The sequence below is a fragment of the Grammomys surdaster genome, unplaced genomic scaffold (genome assembly GCF_004785775.1).
Source record: "Grammomys surdaster isolate TR1022 unplaced genomic scaffold, NIH_TR_1.0 131, whole genome shotgun sequence".
NCBI lineage: Eukaryota > Metazoa > Chordata > Mammalia > Rodentia > Muridae > Grammomys > Grammomys surdaster.
The window spans coordinates 5479037-5492407 of NW_021604589.1; the positions used below are offsets into that span (position 1 = coordinate 5479037).

At 40.7% G+C, this 13371-nt stretch overlaps 1 protein-coding gene across 2 annotated transcripts in view; it reads right to left on the reverse strand.

The window, feature by feature from the left end:
• Positions 1–7745: 7745 nt before the first annotated feature.
• The window catches only part of Prps2 (phosphoribosyl pyrophosphate synthetase 2), a 36314-nt gene continuing 30688 nt past the window's right edge, over positions 7746–13371 (reverse strand). For both annotated transcript variants that reach the window (XM_028762125.1, XM_028762122.1), the window contains exons 6-7: positions 12514–12673; positions 7746–10384 (exon numbers count right to left, since the gene is read on the reverse strand). In XM_028762125.1, coding sequence (XP_028617958.1) covers positions 10292–10384; positions 12514–12673 — 253 coding nt within the window. In that variant the 3' untranslated portion in view covers positions 7746–10291. The remainder of the gene's footprint in view (positions 10385–12513; positions 12674–13371) is intronic.

The following is a 13371-nucleotide window of genomic DNA, read 5'->3' on the forward strand; positions in this document are numbered from 1 at the left end:
GAGAGAGAGAGAGAGAGAGAGAGAGAGAGAGAGAGAGAGAGAGAGAGGCTACACCCATGAATTTTCATCACCATGTATGCCTAAACAAGACCCTAACAAAAATGATGACATCAATATGGAAAGGGGAAAACTTGTGGAGCCTCTACCCTAGATAAAGAACTATGAGTAACTGGGAGGGGGTGTGAAGAGTGGGAAAAATAGTCTCTCTAGGGAAGAACCTCTCAATTGGCTATGCAATACTAAGTGACTAGCTCTGAGATTATATACATACAAGGTAACGTTGTACAGACTGAGCAGGTTGTATCTGTGTATTTAGGTATGTATGTGATGATAATTTTATTTTTTTATTTTTTTTGCTTTTTGATTGGATATTTTATTTATTTATATGTCAAATGTTATCCCCCTTTCTGGTTTCATCTATGCAAACCCCCTATTCCATCCCCTCCCCCTGCTTCTATGAGGGTGCTCCCCCACCCACTTCACTACCTTAGCATTTCTCTACACTGGGGCATTGAGCCTCCACAGGACCAAGGGCGTCGCCTCCCAATGATGCCAGATAAGACCATCGTCTGCTACATATGCAGTTGGAGCCATGGGTCCCTCCATATGTACTCCTTGGTTGGTGGTTTAGTCACTGGGAGCTCTAGGGGATCTGGTTGTTTGATATTGTTGTTCTTCCTATGGGGTTGCAAACCCCTTCAGCTCCTTCAGTCCTTCCCCTAAGTCCTCCATTGGGGCTCCATTGCTCAGTCCAATGGTTGGCTGCAAGCATTCACATCTGTATTGGTCAGGTTCTGGCAGAGCCTCTGAGGAGACAGCTATATAAGGCTCCTGTTAGCAAGCACTTCTTGACATCAGCAATATTGTCTGGGTTTGATGTCTGCATATATGATACAACTCACAAACCATATGAAACTCAAGAAGAAAGACCAAAATATGAATTCATCTACCCTATTTAGAAGGGGAAACAAAATAATCATGGGAGGTAGAGGGTGGGAGGGACTTGGGAGGAAGAGAGGAGAGGAGGGGAAAGCAGGGGCAGGATCAGGTATGGGAGGAGACTGGCGGGGGGGGGGGGAGATGCACAGGGGGTCAGGAAATTGAACAGTGGTGTGTAGCAATGGGGGATGAGGAACTGGGGGTAGCCAACAGAAAGTCCCAGATGCCAGGAAAGCAAGAGGCTCCCAGGACCCAACAAGGATGACATTAGCTGAAATATCCAACAAAGCAGAGAGAGAATCTGTAGAGACCATATCCAGAGGATAGGCACAGCTCGTGGTAGAGGGATAGGGCCACTCACCCATCTCCAAATTTTCACCCAGAATTGCTCCTATCTAATACAGGACAAAGAGTGGAGCAGAGACTGAAGGAAAGGCCATCCAGAGACTGCCTCACCTGGGGATCCATCCCATTATGTGACGATAATTGTAAATAAAGGAGATATGCATTTGAGAGGAAACAAGAGGGGGTTCGTCAGAGGGGCTGGATGGAGGAAAGGATATAATGTTATTAAAATTACTTTAAAAGGAAAGAAAAGAGCTACTATGATACATGCTTTCTTAAAGTTGAAGAAATTCTTTACTGATGGCCAACTACATAAACTTGGTAACTGAATTGCTCAAGTGGATCCAATGAATAGATATCTCTCTCTGTCTCTCCCTCTATCTTTCTCTTTCTCCCTCTCTTTCTGTCTCTCTCTCTCCCCCTCTCTCTCTGTCACACACATACACACACACACACACACACACACACACAGAGAGAGAGAGAGAGAGAGAGAGAGAGAGAGAGAGAGAGAGAGAGAGGCACACAGAAACACACACACACACAGACCTTGCCTGATTTGGGAGAACCTGTGAGAGACAGACAGGTACCATTCCTAAAGACTCCTGTTTCTGTAGTTGTTTCAGCTCTCTGATGATATAAGCCAGATGTTTGATGACAAACATTAGACCTGGACATGGTGACTCTCTTTTCTATTTCCAACATAATACGCTTCAAGCCATCCTAATCCACAATGTGAGGCTCTCACTCCATAACATGCAGGCAAACACACACCACATTGTTTTCATAACAGGTCCAGAGTTTTGACCTCGTTAGTTAGATATATCTTAGGACATTTAAAACACAATAACCTTTTATATGAGAGATTTGCAGATACCTTGAGGATGCTCTTTGCAAATGGAATATGAAAGAGGAACACAAACTTCCTAAGTGTTTGTGTATGGTGTTTTTTTTTTTTTTTTTTAGAATTATAAAGTTCCACACTCATGATTAACTTTGTCTTTTGTTTGCCATGCCTCCTTTAAACTGCAATATGAACTACCTTGATGCTTAGTTCTTCGGTTAAGTTTCCCTTTACTAAGAAATGAAAGTGCTGTGAAGACACTGTGGTGGGACATGCAAATTAATGTGACACACATCTTCTTTAGGGCTAAAGGCTGGTCCTAAATACACACGGGAGTTTACCAAATGAGTCTGAAGGCACAGATGTTTGGAAAGAAGGCCCCTGATACAAATCATAGAGTAGCTAGATGACTTGGTTTCAAAGAAAGGAAAGGGTATTTGGGGATGAAATGACAATAATAGGTGAAACTTAGCTATTTCTTGAAAATGCATATATTAAAGAAAATCAGGGTTTAGGGCCAAAGCTCAGTGACAGGGCAATTAATTTCCTAACATGAACATGGATGTGGATGGGATCCATTGGGACCACAATTCTAAAAGTGAGAACTTAAGCCCATTTAATCAGAAGCAGTCAATGCATTTCTAATTAAATCAAGAGCTTTTGCTAACGTTAACCAGTCAAGCACTTTCGTTCCTTTACTTTGATGGTTATCCTATAGAAGTTTTGTCTCCACTTTGTGTTTCTTCTGCAGAGTTCCTGAGTCACTTTGGCTTGGAGCTTCTGAGGTGTAAAATCTTGTTTGTTGGAATCAACCCTTTGAAAATTTTGTCATGCCTCAGTTTGCCTTTCAAGCAATGTCTTTATCCTGTTGAAAACTCCATGGAATTAGAAGTATCCTCACCCATGCAAATGTAAAAGCAGAATAGCTCAGAGGCAGCTATTGTTAAATCTAATTTGCCCACAAGGGTAAGCTAAGCCAATTCTTAGAGAAAAATAGATTTATCAATAAGCCAGTCTCCTGTCTTTTAATTTTTTTCATTATGCGTATGTGTCAGGATTGTGCACATGAGTGCAGTGCTTGTGGGACCAGGAGCTAGCAATAGGAGCCCCTGCAAGTGAAGTCACATGCGGTTGTGAGGTACCCAGCATTGGTGCTGCGACCTGCAAGACCATGTGTGCTCTTAACTGCCGAGCACTCTCTCCAGGACTTCATTCCATGGCTCACTTTCTTATTTCACTGCAAGTTATGGAATCAACCAGGACCTTAGCAATTTGTCAAGTTCTGAGTTATGAAGTTTAAGGATTTCTTTCCCTTATTTGGTGCTCCTACTCATATTACATAAGGTCATGTTTTACTTATCTGTTGATGTGTAAGAACCAACACAAATCTTAGGGTTCTAACACAACATCAGTTTGTTCCTAATCCCACAGTGCTGGCTGCAGCTGTGCTGTGAGCTTTTCAGCTGGTCACAGTTATGGTCTTTCGGGAGACCCTCTCCCATAAGTCTATCAGTTAAATGGCTTTGCTTCTATCTATTGCTTTTGTTCAGGAGTTTGGGAAATAAGGAGACGGGCCTGTTGAAGCCAGAACTCTGGTTCTAGCTGCTTTGGCCTCATGATCACTTCCCCTTTTTCAGTGTCTAACTTGGACTTCTTGTTACGGTGGCTAGATCTTAACAGCAAGAATTTTAAGAGAAACAAGCTCTGGTGTACCAGCATACTACATTTGTGCTTACTTCCTTCTTACTAGTACTTTATTTGTTACCCAAGGCCAAACTCAATATGGAAAGGCAGTCCGTAATGACATGAATACTGAGAAACATAGTCCATTAGAAGCCATGAAGCTAATAGCCACCTCTTGGGATTTCTAAAATATCCCTGTAAAAGAATTAATACGTCAAGATTTGTTGTTTCTGATGCTTTGAAGGATGCTGGGTTGTAAACATCAATGACCATGAAGCTTCAGCTGGGCATTGCCGTGCACTATGCAATCTCAGTATTCAGGAGGCAGAGACAAGAAGTTCTCTACTCCACACCCAACCTGCACAAAATACTGAGCCCTTTGCTCAGAAAACAAAAACAAAGCAAAAGAACACTACACAGGGACTGGATAGATTGGTCAATGGTTAAGAGCATTTGCTGCTTTTGCTGAAGACCTAGGTGTAGTTCCCAGCACCCACATCAGGCAGCTCACAACTGTTCATAAATCCAGTTCCAGGGGATCTGATGGATTCTTCTAGCCTCCAAGGCCACCAGGCAGGAAGTTGATGCAGTACATACATGAAGGCACTTCACTTTGTGTTGTTTATTATAATAATAATAATAATTGTTGTTGTTGTTTGGAGACAGGGTCTTTCTATGTAGCCCTACCTCTCCTGAACATGCTATATAGAAACTTTTTCCTTTTTAATAATACTACACAGTTTATAAATGCTGTGTTATTAGAATTTTTTTTTGAGACAGGGTTCATGTAGCTCAGGCTTACCTAAAATTTACTATGTAACCAAAAATAGCCTTGAATTTCTTATCTTTCTTACTAGCTTCCTACATCCTGCAATTGCAAGCATGTCTCCTGTTCCACCACACTCGATTGTGCAAATATATAAGCCTTTGGGAGCCATCCCCATTAAAATTACCACTATTCCCTACGATTGAGCCATGCAAACATAGGAGATAGTTTAGTACACTCAGATTCCCATTTTGCTTTGAGGCTCTGTTTCTCTCTCTCTCTCTCTCTCTCTCTCTCTCTCTCTCTCTCTCTCTCTCTCTCTCTCTCTCTCTCTCTCTCCCCTTGAAATTGTGCACCTGACGGCCCAGTTCCTACACCTGTATGTGCAATGCATATATATTCTCCTCCAAACAATGTACCTATCAATTTTAGAATAACCTCCACCTTCCATCTGCAGCTGCTCCATGTTCTTCCATATCTTAACAGTAGTGCTGGGAGTCCATAACTTCTCACCTTAAAAGGCAGGGAACTATGGCAACCAATTGTCCCAGGTATAACAGCATTGAAGAGTTTCCAGAGGTATCAGACCTTCACTTCAAAGTCCCATACAAACCAAACTGATTTGGCCACTCAATAGAAGATAGAGAATCAACTTTTTTTCCCATTCCCTTATTGGAACCACAGTCATCAGTGGGTCCGACGATTTCAAGTAAACCTTGAATGATAAAATTTCTGGGGCATTGGTAACGATCTTCTTTTACATGAGTTTTGCATAGACATTATAAGTCTCACGGGAGTACAGACACTTATCATGAGGTCACAATGTGCTTATAGCATGTCAGGACCATACTCCAGTTTGCCACATTCCCAATTGAGGGCACTTCCCGTGGCTTTCCTTTTTTCAGACAGTCTCATTTCCCATTTTATCACTCTCTTAAAATGTAAAATGAGTTCAGCTGATTTATCGTTTGGCCACAGAACTCAACTGGGCATCACTTTCAACTGTACTTCTTATAGGATGGTGATGGAAGCCTGGAGCACAACCAGCTTGAACAAGGTCTTGGCAGAGCAGTGTCTCCATGGTCACAAGGCATTCATCCCTACTTGCCATTTCTGCAGCCCACTGGGAGTGCTTCCTACATACAGCTGTTTATTTGCCTCAGTGCTACCTTTGACACAGTGAGGCATGTGAGAAGACCAAGTACTTAGTTCTTCTACAATGGTAGGCAAGGAAGTTGATCTCCCTTTAGGCTAAACACCCACAAAACTAATGACTGTTTTGCTTTTTCCTGACTTTCACCCATTTGAAGACATAGTTACAATGACTGCTCTAAAATTTAGTTAGGATATAATCTGATCATTTGTCTGTGTGAGATAGAGTGTCCTGCTCTGTCACTGATTTATCCCTTTAAGACGGGGTCTCTTACTGAATATGGAGCTAGGCTGGCAGCCAGCAAACCCCATCAACCTTCCTGTATCTACTCCTCAGAGTGTTGGAGCTATAGGCATGTGAGTGGCGACATCTGGCTTCTTATATACAAGCTAGGAGTTTGACCTTGGGACTTCATATTTGCATATCAAGCAGTCTTAAGTGCTGAGTCATCTCCCTAGCACCACAAAGGTCCATAAGATGATAAGTTCTTAGTAGTCTATACACACAATTTAGATGAGGGATATAGTCATGTTTCTACTTGAAGCTCCCATCGACACCAGCTACCCTCCTTCAAACATACCATGAAGCACAGTCTGTGCTGGAAAATGACTATTGCATTCTGGACAATTCTATGGCAAATTACCACCTCAAATATTGGTCCCTTCAGTGAGCTCCTTACTAGATTCAATGCTCCAAATTCCTCAGCCTTCAACTATCTCTTCCCCATTTGGCCCGGTGCCTGGAGTTCATGAGTAGATTAGAGAGGACTTCTATAAGGAATGAAACACTTCCAAGATGTGGCAGCATGATTGGGTACCAGAGGAAAACTGGTGTGTTGTTTCCTCCTCTCTTTTGCAGCACTTCTCTTAAGTAACCTTATGGTGTTCTTTCCTCACAGACCTGGTGGCAGTTCTTTATATTGCATAGTGGTTTTGTTTGTTTGGTAGACCAATCTGGCCTTGAACTTATAGAGATCCATCTGTCTTCCCCTCTTGAGTACTGGAAGTAAAGGCATGTACCCCCCATGCCTGACTGTCTGGTGATTTTTAAGGTCTTTGGATGTCACTTTCACTCAAGCATTTCCCATCCACCCAAGAAAATAATTGTGTATATATCTTGTCCTGGGGCTAGAGAACTGTCGAAGTCTATAAGGCATGGGCTTATAGGAGGCATAAGGACCTGAATTTGCATCCCAAGAACCCATGTAAAAAAAATGACAGTAGTTTGTCTGTTAATCCCAGCACTGGAGACAAGAGGGTTTCTGGAGCTCACTGGCCAGCTAGTATAGCCAAATTAGTGAGCTTCAGGTTCAGTGAGAGATGCTGTCTCAACTCAACCTCTGGCATTCATACCCATGCTCACACACATGAACATGTATATACAGACAGATGGGCAGAAACACACATTTGCATGCAATTATTTTGTTCCCACAAGCAAAATTTAAAGCATCACCTAACAGGGGGTGAAGGGAGTGTGCTCTAAAAGGACAGGAACCCTTTGGGGCATCCTTTAAAACAAAGTACATGGACAACTTCCATGTAGTCTCTACTTAAGGTTGGACTGCTCTAACAGATGGATAGTGAATTTCTCTACTTTGATGTATAATATACTGTAGTGATGTATAATACACTGTAGCGATGTATGAATATTTGTGTGTGGGAGTGGGCATTTGCATGCCACATTTCCATGTGGTGGTCAGAGACAACTCTCTCCTCTTTCCATGTGGGTTCCAGGGACTGAAAACTCAGGTCAGCTTGGCAACAGGTACCATCTCCCCACTCCTAGTCTTTAGTTTGGATGTGTTTGGTGGAGCAACTATGATGCCTTGTGAGAGAAGATAGCTAATAAGTCCTTCACAAAGAAAAGGCTTCAAAATGGTGAAGATGACATTTTAATTACTTCTGGCTTTCCTTTTGCAAACTGGATTGTTATCACATAGTAGCAACGAACATTCTCAGGCACTTCATCAGCAGATCATTTCATCAAGAACAGAATTTCAAAATGATGAAACTATGAAACAAAGTAGTCAGCATGATTTTATTGAAATGTCTTAGTAAACAGCACTGGATCTCAAAATTCTCTAGTCTCTAAAACCAGGGCAAGCACTGCAAGGAATATATTCCTGAATTTAGTCGACATTGTATCTAACAAAGGAAAGTTAGGATATGAACAGCTATCAGTTGACTAATACAATTTAGGTGGAGGCGAAACAACTTTTGTATATTCACATTTTCCTGGCTCCCCTTTTTGGCTAGATATGCCTAACATACTCTGCTTCCATACAGTTGGAGAGAGCTGATCTATTTGGTGATTCCCGTTACATTTCTTTACCACAAGCAGCAAGGAACATGGAAGTTCTGAATATGAAAGGCTGCTCATAAGGCAGCCTTTGTCATTTTAGCCAAACTGAAACCATCAATATTTAAAACGGTATTTCCACTGTCTAAGGCTCAGTCCAGTCTACTTAGTTCACAAATATATTCAGAAGTACTGTAAAATACTAACTCAGGCCACATAAGGACAGAAACCATTGGTTCTTAAATTCAGAGGACAGCCAGGTAGATTTTTCTGGCAGGGTTTTAAATCTTAAGATTATTATTTTAAGATCCACTGTACACATTAAGCTTTAAATATCTTAGATTAAATGATTAGCAACTGGCTTTTGTCATGCCAACAATTTGGGACATGTATACACACACGCGCGTGCACACACACACACACACACACACACACACACACACAGAGCTATCTCCATGTGGGTGTGCACAAGGATGTCTTTGTCACAGCCAAAAAACACAAGAAATACAGACATCACACATTTATCAAAAGTAACAGTTGCATCAAATCAAATAAGTTTTGACACATGTCTAGCCAAGACTGCACAGGCAGACTGTACCACAGAACATCCCAGGTGATGGGGACCACTTTCTTCAGAACAGTTACAAATAAGGTATTATCAAAATGCCAGTTTCTGTAATAACATGAATTGTACTTTGTAACATTGATTTGACTTCTGCTCCTCTGACTTCTCATGTTCGAAAGTTCTGGTTGAGTGTGCTACTCAGATGGATAGGATTTTTTTACCTGCAGAATTTAGGGCTGGGAATTTATCTATAATACTTAGCAAGGGGGGGGACTTTTTTTTTTTTAGTATTCCTAAGACTTAGGTACACAGGCAAATCCTCCTCTTTGTGAGAAGCAAAATGATAGGCTGTCCACTTTTACTGATGCTATAGAACTGCCTTTTTTGGTCTGTTTTAGTTTTATGACACACAATTTCAACTCTGCAGCCCAAGCTGAGCTGGAACTCACTGTGTAGTCTAGGCTGGCCTTTAAACTTGTGATATAGTGCTGGGATAATGGTCACATACCTCCACACTTCACTAAAAGATCGTTTTATCAAGAATGCCATCCCTAGTGAGATTCTTCTTCACAATGCTTTTGAACCATTTCTTCGAAGTTTATTTTAATGGAACACCTATTTACTTTTGCATCCACTGTTTCGAAACCCTCTCCTATCTACATTTTAGGAGCTTTAGAGATGATAACTATTAGAGGTTTAGTACTTCTGATGACATAGGGCCAAAGAACACTTAACTCAAGGTCAATTATGCAGGGTTTGAATAAGAACATTTGGTGGCACCCTTAAAACTTCCCCATTTTATGTATGTAAAAAAATAAAATGATGATCAGCCTAAAAATGAGAGGAGACTTCAAGGAGTCTTTCTTTTGGTAGACATCTACAACAAGAAATTATGGGGGAAAATGCATGAAGAGGAGTTGCATCCTAAAGAGTAATTCCCCTGCGAGAAACAAAGTTGTACATCAATGTGGCCACAAACTCACTGACTACATCCTGAAATGGTATCCAAATTACAGTGATTACTGATCATAATTTGAGAGTTTCAGGTAAGTTGACAGTTATGACATATCTTCAAAGTGGCAATTAAAAATGATACAACCTTATATTGTCTTCAATATGTCTAATATCTACTAAGAAAAGCCAGTATGTCAGTGACTACCTTAGGCTCAATAAAATTGAGTTCTGATAAAGGGCAATAAAATAAACCCAGTTATCATTAAAAAATTTTTTTCAAAATTCATGATAGTATAAATCTTTCATGGTTCTCTCTGAAGTAAAGGCTATTTAGAATTTTTCCCAAATACCCACAAGCATTATTATATATTTACACAGAAGGCTTTCATTTGAAGTCACTTTTGGCAACCTCAAAATATATGTATGACAAATTTCCACAATAGGATTTTAGGCTTAAAAGTTGTTGCCTCAAAGTACTAAAAAAGAATGAGGGAAAAGATTATTTCTCATTGATATCAGTTCATTTAAAGACCAAATAACCACCACCTTCCTCTGCCCTCCCCCAGAACTGGAAAGTAGTAGTCTTGAGCTTTAGGAGAGACAGAGGACTCTCAGAGTGTACATAGATCAGATGCTTTTGCCAGTGATCATCCTAGAATTGCTGAGTCCTAATGCTAAAACAGCAGGCAGACAAAGACAGTAAGAAGTTGGAGGCGGCTTGCTCCACCTTCAATATTCCAATCCAGACTACAGTGGGACGTGGCTGAACAGATAGGACACAGATTCCCCATTGTGGGTTCTTCGAATGGCCTCAGCCAGGATCATTGAAATGTCAATCACCTGAATAGCAAGGGAAAAAACACAAGACAGGAGTGAGTTCTAGTTCTTTAAAAGCTGAAAAGCCAGAAAGCCTACAAATGTCTTTTGCAGCACATAGATGATGTGTTTTGGTCAAACCTCCTTAGGCCATTTCTTTGGGGAACGACAAACAACTGTGGGCTTTAGCTTCAAAGACATCACAGGCAGCTGAGCCGATTACTATCAGTTCTTGGGAAGATTTTCAGTGTGGACACTCAGGGGTGCTACCCACAGATGGTCCTTTCTTGGGACATTGGCTATTTAAAACTTAGCTTTCTTTATTCATTTGCAGAGGGTCTACTCTATTTAGAAGATTTAGCAAATCTTTTCTTTTTAAGTTATAACTTTCATTTTATTTCTTAAGTTTTTACTATAATCCCAGCATCCTTTTATAAAACACGGCAATGTTTTTCATTGAATATGAAGCAAATCTTACACAATCTACCTTTTTACTTGGCTACATCTCAATTTTGAATACTAACCAATAAAAATTTAAAAATTCTATTATTTATCATCATCACCAGCATTAGTTCTCTCTCCCTCTCTCCCCACCCTCCCTCTGTGTGTGTGTGTGTGTGTGTGTGTGTGTGTGTGTGTGTGTGTGTGAGGGCACACATGTATCACAGCATGCATATGGAGGACAGAAGACAATTTTGTGGGGTCAGTTTTCTCCTTCTACCTTTAAGTGGCTTCTGGGGATGGAACTCAGATAGCCAGGCTTGTGCAGCAAGTGCTTATCTGCCAAGTCATCTCACTGGCCCCAAGAATTGTTAAAAACATTGTCATGATAAAAGCACAACCATGATCATCTTTTAACCTTGGGGCCAGCAAACTATTTTTCCTGTAAAATATCAGAAGGTTAATAGTTTTGGGTAATCTCTGCATCAAACTTTCAGTTCTTCATTGTGGTGCAAAGGCAAAGGCCACATAGAGATGAAACATGAGTATGTGTCAGTAAAACTTTAGAATACAGAGGTGGGCTAGACGTGGCTGTTGGGTAGCCGTTACTCAAGTACTACTGATCAGGCATACAAACTAAAGGGGGCTTTATTCTGACAATTTTCAAACATATTTCCTTGGGCTCAAATGACATCTTTTTTTTTTTCAGCTGGATCAGAAATCATGAAAAACACCACTGCACCTCATGTTTACTGAGGGACCAGGGCTTCTAGGAATGACTGGCCAGGGGTCACTGAAAGATCAGTTCAAAAAAGATGCTGTACTAGTGTGAAGTTACTACCACTCTGCTAGTTTGTGGTCATATAGTCAGGAGGCGCATGAAGAAGTAGGTCACTATATATGCTTAGTACAGCTGGCTGCCCTGTCCCTACTCCATTTTCAAGAGACTATATACCTACAGTAAGTCTATGTTTAACTTTGTTTTTCACTGTTGGCCATGCTAGGCAAGTGCTTTATCAAGCTATTTCCCCCATTCTCTTATAGTTTTATATTGTGATTTTATTCATTTGCTATTTCTTTTCTTTCTCTCCATCTACTATTGTTGCCAGTTGCTGTTTCATTTTGCTTGCTTGTGAGACAAGATTATGTGTAGCTCGGGTTGCTCTTATGATACTCCTGCCTCTACCTTTCAAGTACCACCCTATATAGATCATTTCCTGTTTCCTTTTTACATTGTTTTTTATTTTTTATTTTTTTTAGAGATAATGCCTCATCTCTCCTAGGATGTCTTTGAAGTTGAGGATGACTTTGAGTGCTTGATCTTCCTATATCCACCTCCTTGAGTGCAGACATTATAAGGTGTGCATCACCACGACTACTTTATTTGGTGTTGAGGCTAGAACACCCAGATTCACACATGCTATGCAAGCGCTCTACTAACAGCATTTCATCCCAGCCTCCTTTCTGCTCCATTTCCTTCTTTCCTGTCTGCATGCTTTCTCTCATTTTTTTTTCATTTGCTATTTCCAAATAATGACCATTCACCTCTCGATTCTGGTCTTTCTGAGGGATCTAATATGAATAATATTCCATTGGGGTAAGAAACTTTGGTCTTTACTAGCATCTGTCTTAGCAAACAGAAGGCCGGATAGTACTGAAAGGTCTGAAGCAGGTGCCTTGATGCATGGATCTGCCTGAGGTATACACAGTACCTGAATTTTTGAGCAGTGTTTCATTTTGTCCTCTTGTGGAATTGTGTTGGTGACAACAACAGCTTCAAAGGCAGCATTATTTATTCTGGAAATAGCTGGCCCAGAGAAGATTCCATGGGTAAGGATGGCATAAACTTTGGTGGCACCAGCTGAGAGTAACCTGCACAATAAAAGACAAAATGTTATAAAACGTAGGGTACACCTGTAACCCTCGTACTAGGGAGGCCAAGACAGGAAGATTGAGTTCAAAACAAGCCAGAACTAGTGAGAAAGGTCCCATCTCAAAAGAACTAGGTGTCCACAAATATTTAAATATTCTTGAAATATTCTACCTTGTCTCTATATTACAAGCAAAAAGTGTGCCCTATAAAAGAAAGGGTGGGACAAAATCCATTTGCATTTATTATCCCAAAATACAATCTTTTAAATGTATGTGTTAGCAAAATGCTTTGTATTCAGTTAAATCAAAGATTATCAACCCTGACACTTATGTCTATATATGTTTTTTCTCATAAGTAGTTATCTTGTCCACTGTAGGAAAATTCAGTTGCATCCTTGGTCCACACACTAACAACACTCCCATGTCCTTAAATGTGACACCCATTGACGTCTTTAGACTGTCTAGGGAACCAACTGTCCCACATTGAGAACCACTGATTTCAACCAATAGTGCCAACATATATGATAATTCATCAAGTCAGAATATTACCAGTGAGACAGTGAAAGCATCTAAAACTGTGTTCCACAGCCATGCATGGCCAAAGGAGTGGGAGAGGCTCCTAGCCTTCCAAGGCTTTGTAGCCTTTGGAAAGCCACATGAGCTATAAAGGCTAGCCTAAAGCTTGAGCTGAAGGAAGC